This window comes from Clinocottus analis, unplaced genomic scaffold, assembly GCF_023055335.1.
Source record: "Clinocottus analis isolate CAN_PGR_092001 unplaced genomic scaffold, fCliAna1.0.p SCAF_6, whole genome shotgun sequence".
In the NCBI taxonomy this organism is placed as follows: domain Eukaryota; kingdom Metazoa; phylum Chordata; class Actinopteri; order Perciformes; family Cottidae; genus Clinocottus; species Clinocottus analis.
In genome coordinates this window covers 6,363,330-6,382,141 of record NW_027176218.1, presented here as the reverse complement: position 1 = coordinate 6,382,141, position 18,812 = coordinate 6,363,330, and the positions used below count along the sequence as shown (strand labels likewise).

Below are 18,812 nucleotides of genomic sequence, written 5' to 3'. Positions count from 1 at the left end.
ACAACCTGTGTTTTTTTTTTTTCTGTCCTGTGTTTGTGCCAAAATGTACTTCCCCCTTTGAGGAGAAAATGTGATGATGAATAAAAGTTTTGCTCCTCAGGACAGTGAAAGATCGTCTTCCTGGAGGCTATAAGGTCAAGATGTTGCACACTAATGGCTCATTATTGGCTCAGATTCCTCCAGCACACTTTTCTGTTTTGACCACTGGAGGCTCTCAGCAGCTTATGCGTCACTTCATCTCTCAGTCGCTGATCATGGCGGAGCTACAGCGGGATGTGGAGCCTCAACTTCTCAATGGGGACGACTTGAACAAGGAGAGAGAAGACCCGGAAGCCCCAGAGTCAGTAAAGAAAAAGAGAAGAAAGAAGAAGAAGAATAAGACCACCGCAGCAGGTAAGAGGCATCCCTAGAGAATTGGTTTGGAAAATATAGCGCAAATGTGTCTCCTCTTTAGTGCCACTCGATGTAGAGCACGAGCATCATGCGGGACAGGAGACTTTCCAACCTGTCAGATGGCATTCCTGTCCAGCTGTCCCAACTCTGAGCGGCTGGAGCTGAGCTCATTTGGAAACGGGACAATCTCTGAAAAATAGGAATTTATCAAAAACTGATTAAAAGCTGCCATTTGAAGATATGGGTGGAATACAATTTAATTTTACTTCAGATTAAATATGTTTCATAAATCCCCCTCTAAGCTGCATGAAATTATGTAATGAAAGTATCCACAGTTTTAGTGCAATAAGATGACAAACACTGTGATATTTATTAAAAAAACCACAAACATCAAGCCATATACTGCCTCATAACATAAAAAAATAAAATCCTGAAAAGCCTGACTTTTTCAACCTGCCATAGGTAAAGTATTTTTTCCACACTGCTCTGTCTTTGAACGGCTACATGTCACAATGCTGCAAGGTACATGTGCCCTTGAGGATATTGGCTCTGAAAGAAAATGTATGCACAGGCATTGCCAAGTTGAGATCGTAGTCGATGCACTTTTTTGAAATGGCTGACCACAAATAATGTACTCACTCTATGTGTGTGTGTGTGTGTGTGTGTCCATGCATGCATGTATGCATGCATGCCATCGATGCACACGTGCATGTTCACCTGCACATGCATCCATGTGTGTGTGTGACTTTGCAGCAGGGACAAATGAAGCTGAGGGCGATGGAGAAACCGGAGGTGTTGGTGATGTGATAAAACAGTTGGAGCAGCAAACACTGGAGGACAAGGAGAGGGAGGAGGATGGAGAAGAAGGTAAGGTCTCACCACCACCAGCGTCATCATCATCATCATCATCATCATCTGCAGTGGCGACTGCGTTGAACTTTAAGCTCCTGAAGGTGCACAGGAAAATTCAGCCATATCTGCAATGTGATATCTGATTTTAAGTAGCACACTGGGAATTGTGCCCAAGCTATATAATATATGTCTCACTTTACAAAATGTATTGAAACTAATGATGCTTTCAATAGATGGGGAAGAAGGAGAGAACCCAGCTGGAAAAAAGAAGAAGAAGAAGAAAAAAAAGAAAGGATGTAAGCCGTTTGTCTCAGTGCAGCAAATGTATCAAAGTCTGCAGATTACATGGACCACACTCACATTTACTCAAGTTTGAATTTGAACAGAAACTGCATTTCACATCCAGAAAATGTATCGTTTCAATGGCACATCAGATTTTATTGATGGACTGACAGCGCTCTAAAAACCCTTTAGAAAAAAAACCTCTCAGTGTTTAAATGGACTGCTTCAGATTCAATTTGAATCACAGGTACATACAACAGGTGCACAGATCAGGTTGACTTAGTGTATTAGTGTCATGACTGTAATAATGATGTAGGACAATATACTTCAGGACCGTGCAAGTCGGACAGACAGGTCAACATTCATGACATCATACTCAGTACGTCTTATATCGTTATAACCAACTATATATATATATATATGTGTGTGCTTTTATATTGCCTCCAATATGTCCTTCAATATTACTTAATGGACTTCTTTTACTCATGGGGACGTCTTGCTTTATTAGATATGTAAGTCAGGAACTGTCCTGTATTCCCTGGCTATATGTTGAAATGCTAATGTCATGGACATGAGGAGGATAACTTATGTATTCTTTTTTCTCTCCGGCTGCTTTCCTCTGTTTCTCCTTCTCACTATCTGGGTCACAGTGAAGGGGCAGACTGACCCTCCCTCAGTCCCTATTTGTGAGCTCTATCCCAGCGGAGACTTTCCAAAGGGAGAGGAGTGTGAATATCCACCATCAAAAGACGGGTATGTGACCTCACATCGTCCCTCACACTCAGCAGTAGTCCTCCACTGTGTGACGTATTTTTATCCAGGTCTCTCTGTCTCTCTGCTGAGCACATGGATAACGTGACGAGGTGCAACGTTTAGTGTGTGGGTTAATTTCCTGTTGAGGAGCAAATTAATGTCGGCAGGTTTAACAACGCAACACTCACCTGTGCAGGGTTTGTGCAGCGTGTCATATACTCGTGACAAATATTTGAATAATGAGAAAATAATGAGTTTCTCCTCTTTGTGTGCCTGCCTCCCGCTAGGCGCAGCGCAGCGTGGCGGACCACCAGTGAAGAGAAGCGGGCGCTGGACGGGGCCAACGACGAGATGTGGAGTGATTTCAGGGAAGCAGCTGAGGCACATCGGCAGGTCCGCTCGTATGTCAAGAGCTGGATCAAACCAGGGATGACCATGATTGACATCTGGTGAGACATGCACAGAAATATTGTCCCTGAGCACTCTTTAATGGACTTAAATCTCGGCTGCTCTTACCTGTCCGGTTTGATTTGTGACCGACATTGGCATGGTTTCTGCACCTCTCGGTCCTCGCCTGCAATGCACCGTTTTAAAATCATCAAACAATACTCTCATTGTTTTCCGGCCCTCCATCGTCACCCTTTGTGCTGCTTTCTGTTTCTGGCAGTGAGAAGCTGGAGGACTGCTCCAGGAGGCTCATCAAAGAAAACGGGTTAAAGGCCGGCCTGGCCTTCCCCACCGGCTGCTCCATCAACCACTGTGCTGCCCACTACACCCCGAACGCAGGAGACCTCACGGTGCTGCGCTACGACGACGTCTGCAAAATTGACTTTGGAACACACGTCAACGGTTCGAGCTCGCTAATAACTTTTTAAGTGCTTTTTGAGTTCGGCTATGCCTTTTGACACTTGGCATTTATTATGACACGGTAAAATGATAATCACATTATAATTCTCACTGCCTGGAATAATCTGTTCTCGCAAGTTAATTAACTTAGACTTTTTTTTTGATTATTACAACATGGACAATTTCTTCTAAATGACAAACTCACAGAAGCTGTTGTGAGTAACCCAAGTTTTTGGTGTTTTAGGTCGAATAATAGACTGTGCCTTCACTGTCACTTTCAATCCAAAGTACGACAGGCTGCTGGAGGCTGTGAGAGACGCAACTGACACCGGCATCAAGGTAATACAGACCCCCCCACCACCACCACCACCACACTGGGAAGCAATAATTGCTTCCCAGTAAACAATCTGTGGCTAAATGTGACATAAAAAGACATGATACGGTCATTTATATTAATATAACCCAAATAACTTTACAGAATATGTACACAATGAGGAAGTAATGATAATATAAGAAACATTGGAAAATAAAGAAGTGTCACAGCAATTAAAAAAACTAACAGATAAGTCAAATGCTGCAAATGTGCACAAATCAATGTGCACACTGTGTCACTCAATGGCATGAAAAACAAAGAAAATATCCTTCATGGTCTTTAAAATCAGTGGCTCAAAAACTAAAATACTGTATACAATATATGGAAAATGAAAGACAAGTATAACAGGTACAATGTACAGCTTATATAACCACAGAGACTTAAATAATCAGGAGATAAGGAAGTTGTAATAATCGATAAAGTACAAAAAGGTTTAGGTTTTGTTTCTTGTTCAGACTTTAGAAACAACTCATTAAAGTGTTCACGGATTCACATCCGAGGAACTAATATTTAGACGCAAGCATAAGATAAACTCACATGGCAGCTACTTCTCAAGTTATGACGCATATGATGCATGCGTATGCCTCTCTGCCTCAGTTTGCAGGAATTGATGTGCGCCTGTGCGATGTTGGTGAGACCATTCAGGAAGTCATGGAGTCTTATGAAGTGGAGATAGATGGGAAAACATATCAAGGTAATAGGCGGTCATGAGTCGTCTCTTTTCTTTCATGCACAGGTTCAGTGCTTCTTTCGATTCATTCAACCTCTTCGTGGTGTTCTCTTTATAGTGAAGCCAATCAGGAATCTCAACGGCCACTCTATTGGACAGTACAGGATACACTCAGGGAAGACAGTCCCCATTGTTAAAGGCGGAGAAGCCACACGGATGGAGGTTTGTACAGCAGCGACTGTAGCTTACTCAAAATGTCATTTGATCTTTGTCAAATGTGGATGTGATGAGATTCTGGAGCACAAAACAAGACTTTTTTTTGAAATTTTGTATTGTCTTTTTGTCATAATAGCTGCTTGACCTTGTATATAAATAAACGCTTTTAAATCTTAAGTGTAATTGGGAGAACATGTGCTTGGTTAGGGTTACGACGGGGTGTAGAGAAGTGTTCCCATTCACTGCTTTATCAGCTTCTTCGTCACCCTTCGTCAGCACTTTAATTACACCTTTAATGGAATTACCAGCCGCATCGAGTAGCAACACTTGTTAAAACTCCAGCTCCTCATTTCGTCGTACGAGTACTGATTTGTGGGCATCCAGAGCTCATTAACAGGCTGGCCCTTCACCAAGGATAAACATGGCTCCGCACTGCCTCGCGTTTGTCGAGGACTCCGCTGAGATCCACGCCCGCCTCGCACCTGCACAGCTGCGGCACACAACTGTATTTGGACAGAACTGAGCATTTTAATTGGCAAGTTGCTGAGTCGAGCATTCTACTTGATGGTTGCAGGAGGGTTAGGGGGTGGGGAGGGGTCGCTGCTGAGGTTGCAGATTTGTGTGTTGTATTTTTAGCTCAAGTGTGTTGCCGTAACAGGGCCATTACCCTCTTTGTGATCAGAGAGTGGCAGCTGGGCGTGCCACGGAGCTGCTCGCACTTTGACTGATTATCGGTGCAGTGAGAGGGGGTGTCGCAGTGTTATCAGCTAATGCCACAGGGACTCGAACAACAGCCACGCGCTGGTAGAGACACAAAACGCCAATGAAACCCAGCCAATCAACTCGCACAAGGCGCTGCCCTGCAAAGGACACTGCTGCCCTTAATAGACTGCACATGAATATGTCAGCTGCTGACATCCTGAGGTTTTTTTTTATTAAATTTACTCTGAGTCCCCCTGGAGTGTTTCTGTCCTTTCAGTAACGTCACACCCACTCAGCTCTGCATAATGGTGCATAGATTTTCATAGTTATTCTTCATTTTACATCAACCAGCAAATTAAGTTATTGGTCCATCTGTTTTTGTTGCCTCTCAGGAAGGTGAAGCTTACGCCATTGAGACATTTGGCAGCACGGGAAGAGGTGCAGTCCACGATGACATGGAGTGCTCACATTACATGAAAAACTTCAACGTTGGACACGTACCAATAAGGTTGGCGCTGCTGTTTCCATCATTGCGACTACAGCGTCACTGAATGATCGTGTACATCTATAGAGTTAATCTCCAGTTTGTCTCACTGCATGTGGACTTTTTGTTGTCACTGTGCTGCAGACTTCCAAGGGCTAAACATCTGCTGAATGTGATCAATGAGAACTTTGGCACTTTGGCATTCTGCCGGCGCTGGCTGGACCGCCTGGGTGAGAGCAAGTACCTGATGGCGTTGAAGAATCTGTGTGACCTTGGCATCATGGACCCGTACCCGCCTCTCTGTGACATCAAGGGCAGCTACACCGCCCAATACGAGCACACCATCCTACTCAGGCCCACCTACAAGGAGGTCGTGAGCCGGGGAGACGACTTCTAATCATGCGCATAAACTCAAGGCGAGCAAGGGGGAGCATCGGCTCAAAGACAACGAACCTCTGCGGACTGATAGCAATTATGCAATAATTCTCCGACCTAAATGTCCACTGCTTAAATACCATTAGGTAATTATTCTGGCAAAAGCAAAAGACTTGTGTCATGGCAGTAGCTTACTAGTATTTATTTTCCAAAGGATCGAGCCAGTAGACAAAGGGTATATCTGTAACAAAGGTAGTGTTGCCATTTTAGTCACATTTGTATGTGCCGCTTTTAGGAAATATGCGAAACAAATATATGCAAAAGAAACATGCAAAAAAGGTTTTGTCGACCACCTCGCCTAAAGTTGCTGAGCTTCATGCCTTGTTAAGACCTTGAGAGGAAACTGAAATGAAATATTTATATTTCTACAGTTCTTTGCTCTATTTTAATTTGAAGCAGTTTTGTAAGAAATAAATTGTTATAAATCTTGCATCAATTACTGTGTGCATATTTGCAAAAGAGCTCCCAGTACTTAATTACATGACAAATAGCTGATGATAAGAAAGTGTATTTCTCTTCTTTAACCAAAGGAGGGCGGTACTAAAACACGGGTCAAACATCAGTCGCTAGTGAAGATATTACCGGTAGACATATCAAGCTATTCATAGACTTGTGCTTCAGCATCATGTCACCACGGAAAGAAGCAGATTTCCTTTGTAGCATCAAGAATGAGCACACTAATTTGTTGTGTTTGTAGTTTAGATGAAAGAAAACCCCACATAGGACACACAGAAATAGCAATATAAATATCACATTGATGGCAGAATACATTCATGTACGCTAAATACATCAAGACTTTGTCTTTTACTAGAAAATCTCCAGCCCATTTCTCTTATTTTTGGTAAAGTCTTTGGGACAAGGACATGAGCGTTGATGTCATGTTGGAGGAATGCATTATGTCTCCTCACTGAGTATGTCCTTCTCCTTGGAGACAGCGCGCCAGACCTATTCTTAACTGGACCCGTGGACTCTGGACCTGCTGATATACTGTGATGTCAATCGCTTTTAATACATGTTTATTTTGGAGCGGCACGAGTCACAGGCCAAAAAGAGGAGCATATGTTGAAGGGAATGTGCTCGTTCTCACGCACACACACACACACAAACACACACACAAACACATACAGACACTGGCTCCCACAGGGTCGGGTTTGGAGAGGCCTTGTTAAGTAAATTCTCCTCACAAGGAAGCAGGTTCGAACGAGGACAGCCGAAAATCCTCACAGAATCTGACTGGCGCGAGCTGACAATGGTCCACTCTTGCAGCTGAACCAGCTGGGAGAGCAAACTCAATCCCAAGTGTTAGAGCCGGTAAATTGTTCGACAGGCCTGAGATGGCGGAGCAGAGTGTGTGCTTTGCTCTCGTCAGACAGCAGGCTGCCGAGTTCGCCGGCGCTGAGCAGAGCTGTTCAGATTAAGCTGTCTGATTCCTTTAATGTTTTTTTTCATCCTCTCCCCTCAACCAGGAGTTGCTTGTTGTGACCTGCACAGTCCCCGACTCCCTGCCAAGGACATCAAGCGAACGCACACATCCACACTCGCACACATTCGGATGTTGACTTCATTCATGATTTATCGTCAATATCTGTGAGACGACAAGGATAATTTACTCTGCGCCTTTTTCAGGATTTCAAAGTAAACAGCTCTCAGTGAAATTGATGCAGTGGGACGTGACTGGCTCGTCAACGCAGACAGAACGTTTGGCCAGGAAATAAAGTGTAATGGAGTTTTTAAACATGCGTCGCTTATTCTTTATAAATAACCTGGATAATATGATACTGTACACAGGAATGAAGGTTCACCATAAGCTTTGTCTTTGTTCAGATGAAGGGCTTTGTTCTTTTTCTACTCTTAAGTGACTGGAGTCTGGTGAGGTATGTGCTTACTTCTACCTCAGGCTAACAACCGCAGTACTGTGGCATTGAATCTGTTTCCTGAGGATGTGCACTCCACTTGAGACACAAAAGAAACAGTAAAATCCTTGTAGTGGGCATTAGATTCGGCTTTCATTTAAGTGTCAAAGCAATGCCTAATTCGATCAGTCCCTCTGTTCATTCTGTCACAGATCATTATCGTTGCCCTACCGGCGGCCACAGTCATTTCTGAGGATGTGGAGAATTTTACGCCCCAGGGTTGACTTCCATGATTTAATCAGGCTCTTGGTGTTGATCATCAGCCGGCCGGTCTTCCAGTCCTCATGACCAGCCACAACATATTCAGATCCTGGAAAAGAAGGAGCAGAGCATAAACCCTACTGAATCTCAAGTCTGCTAAGAATGCCACAGAAAATCCCCTCATGTAAAAGGAGATTATGTAACTATAATCAATCAGCTAACTTCTGTGCTGTTATAGTCGGTTTGAAAGAGTGTTGCCAGAAATGATTATTGTAAATGTGTTTGATGTGAAACAGTCTCATAACAGAGAGCTGGCTCTAATCTTTAAACTGTAAATGTCCAATCTCAATGAGTGATGCTGGGACGTGGGAATCGACTCTAAGCCTGCATGAGCAGCAACAAAGATCCTCTATTCAGCACAAAGATGGCAGATTGTTCTCTCAACGTTGCCCACTGGAAGGGGCTGCAGCTGACCTGGGTTGAGGACGGGACAGGTACAGCCATGGGTGGTCCAGGACTCCGGGTAAAGGGTAACGCTTCCTCTCTGTATCTTCATCTGGGGGTTCTGGTACAAGACTTTCTTGACCTTGACCTCTACCTCTGCATGGGAGCCCTTATCGTGAGCTGACATTACCTTCACCACCAGCACTGCCGAGGGAACACAAACAGATCTTCAACAAAAGAAAACTACCACATAACATTTGCACTTCTCAAACTTTTACTACAGTTTAGTAGCCATGAAGAGGACGAGTTAATGTTCTGTAAACAGTTGTGTAAAAGTCTTCTTTGGTCCTGGATCGGCTTTTTAAGTCGAAGAAAATAACCAGTGTTGACGTCAGGATAAAACGTCAGGATAAAAATCTTTGCCTCTGCTGCATCAATTTTGACCTTGAGGTGCAATCCAACATTTCTTTTAAAGATACCTTGTGGAGTTTCTGACCACTGGAAGCGCTATTGAGCAATGTTTTTGTGAGTGGGTCCCTGTTTTGTTTGTCCTGATGCCAACGGTTTCTCACTGATCTACAAGTGGCATTTGAGTGCCAAGAACTGCAGCAATGCACCAGAAGAAGACTTATAGCAAGTGAACATGGACGTAAACAATTGAAATTTCAATTGGTTTCGCAATGTTTTTATGTGGAAGAAAAAGCGTTCAACGCATTTGATAGATCTCTCTCAGTGATGAACGTGATGTATTTTAGTGAGGGAGAGCAAATGTAAGAAGAACATGTTATTGGAAGAAAACTTTATGGAATCACTAGACAAGATAGAAGTGGAACTAACGTTTTGAGTTGTATCATAGACATCACCATGACAGGCTCACACCGTAGTGAATGCATTCCCTCTGTCAATAGCACTTACCATAGTCATACTCTGCAGCACAGAAGAGTTTAGGGCTGCCAAGTGTAACTTCTACACACTCACATTTCTCTGCAAAAAAAAAAATGAAACGTAATGAATATGAATCAGATCAATCACTTCTTCATGATGTATAGATTTCACCATCAAAACAGCTGCATTTCCTCTGTGTGGGCTGATGAGTGTGCAGTGTATTTTGTGTGATATGACCTGTGACTTACCAGAGTGGTGCAGTGCAGAGAAAAGCTCCTCTAGCCTAAAGAGTGCCGTCTCCCTCGTATTGCTGCTGTGTCCCATGTGGCCAGTGGCTGTATAGAAGACCTCCACATCTGAGCTGTGCCGCAGAGGTAAAACCAGTCAGAGGCAGCGCTCTACGGTTAATCATCCAGAATGCACTCCACCTCTAAGCCATATATCACTTGATTCAAGTAGAAAAATACTTATGGATATGGTATGAAGTCTTGGCTCTCACTCAGAAATGCAGTCACCGGTGTAGGGGTCACAGTCCCCCGTGCAGTCACATGGACGGCAGCCGTATTCGTGAAGCCCCCAGTATCCCAGCATGCAGCTGTCACAGCGGGGACCTCCGACACCGGGCTTGCAAGTGCACTCCCCACTGCTGGGGTTACAGAGAGCGCTCCCTCCTGAGAGGACGGAGCCTACAGGGTGGCAGGAACAGGCTGCAGAGGAGAGAGCAGAGCAATAGGGCTGCGTGTTAACATCTCTGTTTGTAGGTCAAAAGACATGTCTGCTTCTCTGGCTCAGAGCTATACGAACTCAGTTTACATTTTGAGCCTGCATGTATGCAAAGGACAAACACACTTGTAGAAGCACAAACAAACACATTTAGAGTTGCACACAGTGAACTCCGGTGGCAATATAAAAAGTGTACTGTATTGTATCATCCTCCTTTAACAAGCAACACACCGGGAGTCTGTCCGCAACATGCTCTGAGCGGCTGCAGCAAAAAACAAACAGTGAATCACTCCCGCTCTACGCTGTCAGACCTGCCGCCTGATGGTCCCTCGTGATGACAGATGGACTTTTTGTTACAGACTTGCTTCATCTGTTTCCAAAAACGGCATGTTTGGTCTTAAAAATGCTTCAGCATACCTTGTGGGGTGAAAGGGCAAGAATGAGAAAAATGTGCTCGCATGGTCCATGGGAAATTCCTCCATTGTTTGCAATTACAGTCACATTCCAACAACAGTGCGGTCTCCGTCATTCCTGCTAAGGAGCGGACTACAGTCGTCCCACTATCTCTTCGCTGGGGAGGCAATGACTCAGAAAGGTGCTGAGGGAAAATTATAACTCAATCTGCTTTAGCCTGGAGAGTCCAAAGAAAAATCTAATCTCCATTACTGTCTTAAAAATACCAAAGACTCTCTCTCTTAATTGGAATTCTCTGCTGGCATTCATCCATACAGAGTTATGGTTTGAGGAAGAAGAAGAAGAAAAGAGCTCCACTGTGCAGAAAAAAAGATTTACCTTTGCAGGAGTCAGGGGCAGTTTTTGGTCGGCTGGGGTCTCTGAAGAAGCCCCTCTCACAGTTCTGGCAGTGACGGCCCTCTGTCTTGTGGTGGCAGTCGTCACACACGCCACCACTCCGCCGTCCGGTCGCTAGCCACAACCCACGGCTGAAGTGACAGCTCTTGGCGTGCCCATTACACTTGCACTCTGTGTTTGGAAGGACATGCACAATCAAACACACTGAGGCGTTTTGTTCTTTGCTCCGATGAACTCTCAAAGCCCTGGAGATAGCAGTGATAACTCTTACAGCATATAGCTGACATAAAAAAAAGAGGAACTGCTCTATTATTAATCTCGCTTGAGCATCTGAAAGGTCATGTGATTTATGAAACTAAATTCATTTTCAAGATACGTCGACATGCTGTGTGTCCTACTCTGCATTTGACTCTCTTGCTCCATCACTCACTCTGGCACTCATGTGGCGTCCCTGTGATGCCGTTGGCAGCCTGCCATGGTTGGTCATTGTAGAGAGGGGCACAGCGCTCGCAGTGCTCACCGCCAGTGTTGTGTCTGCAAACACACTTGCCGTGGACCTGCCAGGCAAAGAAACATGTTCACATCATTGTATCTGCATGCTTCTTTCAATGACTGTACGTGTCTTCAATTGGCTCGAGAACAATGCTGAGAGGAAAGTGAGCGAGTAGTACATTTTCATTGTGTTCCTTTTAAACCAGCCCGTTGATGTAATGTGGATTTGTTAACCATTTGAAACCATTTGGGCCTAAAGATAGTCCAACTGAGATCGAAACTTCAGCCTTTTAAATAAATGTGGGGCCTGTTGTGAATGTGCACTGTTCATTGAGGCTGAGTGAGCCTGTGATGTGTGTAACACTTCTTAAGCATTGCAACATACTAACATCTACATGCACAATCACGGCGGGTACACACAGTGCAGCGTGTTCCCGCCTGTGTAGCATGTCTACACCTCTTTAGACCATGTTGAAATCAAACAAGCTCTTCTTGTCTCCATTTACAGTAAAGAGAGTAACCCAACAGAGACTATGGGCTGGTAACGCATCGGGCTGAATACCATAATTAAGGTTTCCACACACTCAAATCCCTGTAATGGTAGGTAAAGCCGTGGCCTAATATCCAGTCTTCACTGCAGCCTTCAGCGGCACATACCAGCGCACAGCTGAGTAACAAAGGAGTGGTGGGAACAAAACCCCGAACCCTCTACTCCCAATCTCACCACATAAACAAATCGCGATGGAGACGAAATAAAGCCACCGGGCAGACTTCAGCGTGACACAACATCTCAGTAAGTTTTCACAACAGAAGAACAAGAGCTTTTTCTTCGTGGAGTATTGTGCACCTGCGAGCTGTAAACTCACAAAATCCAGCTCAGAATCCCTCACCATGTTGCTGGTCTTCTGTTGGCCGGGTCGGTAGCCCCCGGCTGGGACGCAGTGGTCAGCGTGTCCATTGCAAAGGCAACTGCCCTTGACAATAAAATCATAGATGGCGTAGTGGTCTGTGGGGAGGCCGGCAGCCTCAGGGTGTTTGGCCTGGCAGGGACACTGCTGGCGCTGCAGCAGACGCACTCTGAGGTTGGTGATCATGAGCTGGTCCTGGGCGGCTGGTCCATATGGATCCACTGAGTTCCAGGGTGACAAAGCTCGATAGATCACCTGGAGGAGAACATGTCTTCAAATATGTGTCTATAACAAGCGGAAGAAAACGGACCTTTGAGAATCTGACAGACCATGACGCAAACATAAATTATATCAGTTTCTCTTTTTCCTCGGTCTGCCGAATGAAAAACAGGCATCAATCTGGTTCGCCTTTTGTGCGCCTCAAATAGCTGCAGCTCCTGGAAAATCTGACTAGCTCCAATATAAACATGGACACTAAGTCTGTGTTGATCTTTCAGATATAGCCTCTCTGTTGGGATGAAAAACAAGGAAATCATTTCAGGTGCAAGATGAAGTGATTGAGTTTTATTGTTTTTGAGCTTCATGCTAGTTTCTTCTAAAGTACTATTCTATGACTTTTGTTTTTTTTGACAAGCTATGATTTTGTTTGAAACTATGATTTTTCTTTACTTATTTTTGACATACTATATTATGACTCTTTTTGACATACTACTTTTTCCCACATACGAGTATGAGAAATATCAGGAAAAATCTGGAATTAAATCTGTCATAAAGAAAAGGAGTGGATGAGATGTGGACAAAAACAAACTATAAATCCTAAATACACTTTGTTTTCATTTTTAATTAAAATCTCGCAGTTCGTTGTGTCAGTAAAGGGATAAACTATAATTGGCTTCATGTACAACCGACCCTTAATAAATCCTTTATTATTTGTTCAGTACACAAGAGAGACATATGCTGTATCAAAATAAATATACTATATTTTGTACTAAAACATAATCTGTTGAGTGTCATGAGTCAACAACGACTCGACAGATCGAAAGCTAGCTTGCAAGCTCGTTCTGATTTGCAGTCTCATGACAGCAAGCCGAGAGTTTAAACTAAGTATATGATGCCTGTCGTGTACTTTATTGAAACTCTACATTTTGGGTCTTTTGCATGTTGAGCAACAGATACACTAATTATAAAGGGTGACAGGCTCATACAAGAGCGCTGACACATACTTGTTCCAAATACACTGCAATTATGAGATCAGTCAAAGCCACATATTCATTCAAGACGTTCAACCAGAACCTCCCAATGTGGTCCGCACACCATCTGTGTGAATGGATGGCCTGCTCATGAATTAATCATAGCTGGTTATCTGGCTCAGACCTCCCTGTGAAGATGCAGCAGCTCAAAAAAAGAAATGCTTTGAGGGAACATCAGAGGTAAAACATTGATATTCTAGCCGTGCATGTCAAAGCAGTTTGCAGCTTAGAGGGCTGGCCTAACAAAAAAAGGTCTCCGTGGCCCATCAGAGGAGGTCAGTTTACAAAGCCGCTGTGTGTTCAGTTGGCTGTGTGATATCAGCTTATAGTGCATACCGGTGCCAAGAAACGTACTTTGCTGTGAAGTGCTGGCAGTGTGTTTGGATGTGCTCACTCTCAGATCTGAGAAATACAATCACATCCAGTATTTAAACCTTTTCTATGAACGACAGCAACCTCAAAGAGGACTGGTCATTGGCTCTTGACACAAGTGCATCTATAACAGAGTTCCCATTTTATGAAGATTAGGGATGGATGGTAATTATTGTCCGCAAACTTCCTGTGAAATCATGTTGAATTTCCATTAAATGTATCTGTATAGCCCAATATCACAAATTAAAAAGTTTCCTCGTAGGACCTTTACATTCTACCACATCCTCTGACCTTGGGCCTTCGCATCGGGAAACCTTAAAGTTTGTCTGATGTATTGCACAGAAGAACATCACTATGATCGTATTGCCTGTAATTTCCATTTTCGATCAAATCATATAGAAACCACTTTTCAAATGTCAGCCAACAGATTTTCAAGGAGAAGACACTTAAATCCTTGTCTGTTTAAGTGTACTTCGCTCCCTAAAAATGATGTGCCAACTTTTACATTTGACTTGCAGGACCAAGGTCCTGTCCATCTGAAAATGTGTTACGTTTCATTCAAACTGATGATGGTGGGGGTTGAATTTACACCTGCAGTGTTGTTGTACAATGATAAACTCAGGTTGGAACTACAAGGGGGTAAAAGCTGTCAAAAGTAAAACAGGTTTTTAGTTGATAGCTTTCTTCTCTTTGTCATTTACCTGCAAAAGTGGTGACATATGCATTTCCATGTGGCCCCCAAAGACACACTATCAAAAACAAAGGCACTGGACTCACCTCTCCTCTGGTACAAGGGGAAGCTCCTGAATACTTGGAGGTGCACGTTGCTCCCCCGACTGGCGACCCCTCTGCCAGGCCAAACAGCTCCTCGCAGTCTCCGGCAAAATACCGGAGGGCTTTCCACGTGCGCCCTCGATCCTGGGAGCGCTCCAGCACCATGGCAGCCGGGCGGGGGGAGCGGAACACCAGGATGAGGTGGGTGAGGAGGAACTCCGTCTCCAGGTCGAGCTGGAGCAGTTCCTCCTTCACCCCCTCTGCGGACTGCCACCACGTGTGCGGGTAGCGGAAAGAAGAGTCGCTCATGGAGGAGGGAGGGTGCGCCTGGACGGGGCTCGCAGAGTTGCACTTGTTGCATTTGGCTGCAGGGCAGGACTCCTTGCTGCGGGGCGATGCCGTCTCTCTGAAGACGCAGTAGGGCTCCGAAAGGTTGGAGCCGCAGACCGACTGGGTGCTCAGCAATCTGCCCTGGGCCAGGTTGCCCATGCGGGGGTTGCAGGCTCGGCCTGAGCAGCGGCTCTCCACAGCTGGACCTTTGGATTTAGTCGTTTCTGGTAAGAAAACAGGTGCGTTCATGTTAGTATAAAGTCAGTGAAAGCGAGAAGACGAGTTCAAACCGTTAGACTACTACACAGGTGGTGAGTTCAGGTCCCGCTTCCCCAACCTGCTTTCTATGAAGGTGTGCACTCGTCACGTGGATATAACGTTTTATTCATTCCGATCTTCATGAAGTTCGTGCGTAACAGTTCAAACTCACCGGCTGGCAGAGGAGATGATGCGCACACCGGGATGATGACGAGCAAAGTCCACAGTCTCATCCTGAAGGAGTTGTTATCTTATGAAGTTACCTGTCCGGTATAAAAGTTGGAACGCGCCCTCAACAGCTTTATCCAAGGATATCCAGTAGTTAATAATCCAACATCTTGAAAAGTGTTCTAATTATTTAGAAAGTCAAGACACTCCAACGTGAGCTTAATCCTGTCGGTCATGGTGTCGAAATGCCGCGCTAGATTTAACTCATATTATCTGATCGCTCATCATCCCTGAATTATTCCAGCCCACGCACGTCAGGGTTCAATCTGCTGTGAGTTCATTGACATTTGGGAATATGAAGAGGTTAGCACCGCCCTCCTCTTCTTGTCTTCTCACAGTCCCCGCCCACGCTGGTACCGAAAATCAGACTTTTCAAAAAGAGCTAGACCAAAACCCTGGAAGACTTGTTTACTAGTGCTTTAAATGGAATGTTGTGATTATGATGAAGATTATGACTGTGACACTTTGTCATCATTTACCATCGGACTATTTCTTATCAGCCTCTAAAGAAATAGTTGCATATTTCTTTCTTTTTTTTTGGGAAGCGTTCACTTTTTTTCCTCTGCACTCAGATGAAAGCAGTTGGCTGTCATCAGATGTGGAGTCTTAAAGCAGTGGTCCAAAACAATGAGATATTTAGATTGCCTCGACAAACCACCCAGGCACTGGAGCGCTGGCCGTCAAACACGTCATTGTGTTGCATTCCTGCCACATATCACCACTTATTTCTAACTGCCGCTCACTAACCACGCTTTACCTGCCTCGCCGTCAGACAGAGAACAGCCCTTGGCCTTGAGAGGGGGTCACACAACCCTTGACCCCAATAATCATCCCGTTGCATGCCATTTAAAAAGAAGAGAAAAAAAACTTACAACAGTGATGTCACCTCATTGAGTCCATGGACACATTTCAAGAAGAAGAAAACAGTAATGTTCATATGACACTACAGGTAACTTTGTGATTTGATACCATGTAAAAGCTTAACATGTGGACGCAGACTGCTAAAGACAGGACAGGTTGAAGACAGGCTGATGAGGATGAAAAGGGAACAGTGTCATTGAGAATCTGCATCATACCTGTGAATGCATGAGGTCAGGAGTGATCTGTCCTCACTGTGAATATTATCCGTCTTATGAATCATCCACTCATTGAGTGTATATGTTAAAGCACAACAAGGGGAGTCATGGGCATTCTCAGTCTCTTCCCTAAGGCATCCCAGATCAGGACATTCCTTGAATACTGCTACTCTCGTCACAGTGACGGGTCTTCTCTGTTTAAAGGGGACAGGGTTCATGCTCGGGTGTTTATAGATTTGCATGGGTTATTTTGGTTGTCTCCCGATTATCCGCCGGGGCAAGGGGTGATGCACCTTGAGCTGTTCTCTTTGTACGTCACTTGCATGTTTTTCGATCCTCAAATCCCAGGAGTCACCGCGAAGAATGCTGCAGAGGAAGGATGTCTAATGTCGGCCAGCGTGTGATGTATTCCCCTGGCAGGGTGAAAGCAACTCATGTGACAGAAGAAATCCCTTTACTCTCTCCTTTTTTGTTCTCGTTATTACACAACTTGAATTCGACGGTGCCAATTCACCCTATTTGTGTTTTACAATGGAACAGCCACTGGCTCATGTTTCTATGTGGGAATACTGCAGAATAGGGAAGTTATGATAACGGTAGGCAGGGGTTAGTTCAATAACACATGAAATATTGGGAAGAAATGCTCCTCTGGTGCTAAAATACCTTCCTGCCTGCAACAGTCTGGTGCAGGACCTCCACATCAGCAGAGCTGCTGTGACATTGTCATCTAATTGCCCAATAAGATGATAGACGTGGAGCCGTTCCACCGCCGCTGGCCTGCTTTATTTCCAGACTGTAAAAGGATATGGCCCCCCCCCTCTCCTCAAGCTGCCATGTCACCTAGTACCTTCAGCTCACTGAACCGTCTCAACCCTTGCAAGTAATCTGTCTACTCTCCTGTAAAAGCCAGACAAAAAGCCAGACATGCTCCAGGCCAGAAGGGTCGGTGCCTTGCCCACAGGCTCCAAACACCTTCTGTCACTGCTTTTCCTTGCGCTTCATTCCATTTTTACGACGTTTATCGCCGCTATCTGTCTGCCTGCTCTGCTCTGTTCCTAGCCATAACATTCTCCCTCCTCCCCCCGCCCCCCTCCTTTTATCAGATGGTTTGATCTGAAATGACATAAAAATGAAACAGGGTCTTTGTTCAGTAAATATTAGTCCTGAAATGCAACTCTTCCCATGATGAGATCATTTGGCAATGGCAGTGTTATTTATTTATACAATAACAGTTGAAAGGCCCTTTGATTCTTCGTAGCACAGCAAAAGGCCTCCACTAGCCCTCCACAGACATTCCCCTCACCACCTCAACCCTATACTCCGTCCAGACACTTCAGGAAGTTTATGCTCTACGTTTCACGTCACCTTTCGACGCACTCGCACAGAACAGACTCAACAGATGACCGAGCACCAGCCTAGTTTTGAGAGTGGACACAGAAATAGGGGAAATGTGTGAGTTTCACCTTCATAAAAGACAGGCAGGCGGATGTGTCCCAGTTTATTTAGTAGTGTTATGGGAGCGGAACGGAAAAGCCACAGGGGGTTAAAGTGAACCTGTCTAATGTCATCTGCCTCATGATATGAAAAAAAGGACAAATTAAATATACAGCATTACGAACAGTGGGAGAGGAAACAGACACGCAGGTGTGAGTTCCTGTATCCGACAGGTGATGGCTGAAAAAGTAGAGTTGCAGTCAAACAAGGTGAAATTATGAATATTACAGATCATGTTTCCATATAACATGATATTATATAGAGGATGGGACATATGTTAAGTCCTCACTGTATCCCTGATGCGTATTGAATACTATTTGAACATTTTGAAGGTTACACAGGAAGATAACCAAATGCAAAGTTAGCCTTTATTTCACCTTTCAAATGTGGTTGACATTTTAAACATGTTTAAACAAAATTGTGTTTATTTTCCTATCTTATTTTGTATTTGTTCGCGATATCACTTGTATCATCACTCATGCTATTGGTGGTGCGAGCCCCACCAACACAGTGCAGTTCAGTCAAATACATTGGCATTCATTAGCACACACAAGGTTCTGTCATTTCCTGTCGGTTCAAAAGTGCACAAGAAAAACAACTTCTGTACACTAACCTTTTCAAAAATACTTCATAGTGTATACTTCAAAG

The 18,812-nt window shown here is 44.4% G+C and overlaps 2 protein-coding genes across 3 annotated transcripts; one reads left to right on the top strand and one right to left on the bottom strand.

Annotated features, from left to right (window-relative positions):
• Positions 1–224: 224 nt before the first annotated feature.
• LOC137804433 (methionine aminopeptidase 2-like) lies at positions 225–6,395 on the top strand. 2 transcript variants are annotated; one of them, XM_068603654.1, is made up of 11 exons: positions 225–393; positions 1,147–1,260; positions 1,479–1,541; positions 2,178–2,280; positions 2,568–2,729; positions 2,948–3,129; positions 3,371–3,465; positions 4,097–4,193; positions 4,288–4,391; positions 5,480–5,595; positions 5,716–6,395. In XM_068603654.1, the coding sequence occupies exons 1-11, from the start codon at positions 225–227 to the stop codon at positions 5,966–5,968; spliced, it is 1,458 nt and encodes a 485-aa protein (XP_068459755.1). In that variant the 3' UTR covers positions 5,969–6,395. The 2 variants fall into 2 exon arrangements, with proteins under 2 accessions (XP_068459755.1, XP_068459756.1); XM_068603655.1 differs by having other exon boundaries at positions 255–393; positions 1,150–1,260.
• LOC137804431 (netrin-4-like) lies at positions 6,147–15,630 on the bottom strand. Its single transcript, XM_068603653.1, has 10 exons — positions 15,539–15,630; positions 14,782–15,332; positions 12,365–12,637; positions 11,413–11,539; positions 10,965–11,153; positions 9,949–10,156; positions 9,698–9,810; positions 9,480–9,548; positions 8,595–8,768; positions 6,147–8,229 (listed from the first exon to the last, which is right to left on the bottom strand). Exons 1-10 carry the CDS (start codon positions 15,597–15,599, stop codon positions 8,087–8,089), a joined length of 1,908 nt encoding a protein of 635 aa, XP_068459754.1. The 5' UTR covers positions 15,600–15,630; the 3' UTR covers positions 6,147–8,086.
• Positions 15,631–18,812: the final 3,182 nt, after the last annotated feature.

What these genes read in the sequence shown, in the direction of transcription:
- LOC137804433 (XM_068603654.1), top strand. Translation starts at nt 225, where the DNA reads ATGCGTCACTTCATCTCTCAGTCGCTGATCATGGCGGAGCTACAGCGG. An exon ending in GAATAAGACCACCGCAGCAG is followed by an intron (nt 394 to 1,146) that starts GTAAGAGGCATC and finishes GTGACTTTGCAG; the next exon opens with CAGGGACAAATGAAGCTGAG. An exon ending in GTTGGACACGTACCAATAAG is followed by an intron (nt 5,596 to 5,715) that starts GTTGGCGCTGCT and finishes ACTGTGCTGCAG; the next exon opens with ACTTCCAAGGGCTAAACATC.
- LOC137804431 (XM_068603653.1), bottom strand. Translation starts at nt 15,599, where the DNA reads ATGAGACTGTGGACTTTGCTCGTCATCATCCCGGTGTGCGCATCATCT. An exon ending in CTCTGCACTGCACCACTCTG is followed by an intron (nt 9,549 to 9,697) that starts GTAAGTCACAGG and finishes TTTTTTTTGCAG; the next exon opens with AGAAATGTGAGTGTGTAGAA. An exon ending in TGCTGCAGAGTATGACTATG is followed by an intron (nt 8,769 to 9,479) that starts GTAAGTGCTATT and finishes TTCCCTCGGCAG; the next exon opens with TGCTGGTGGTGAAGGTAATG.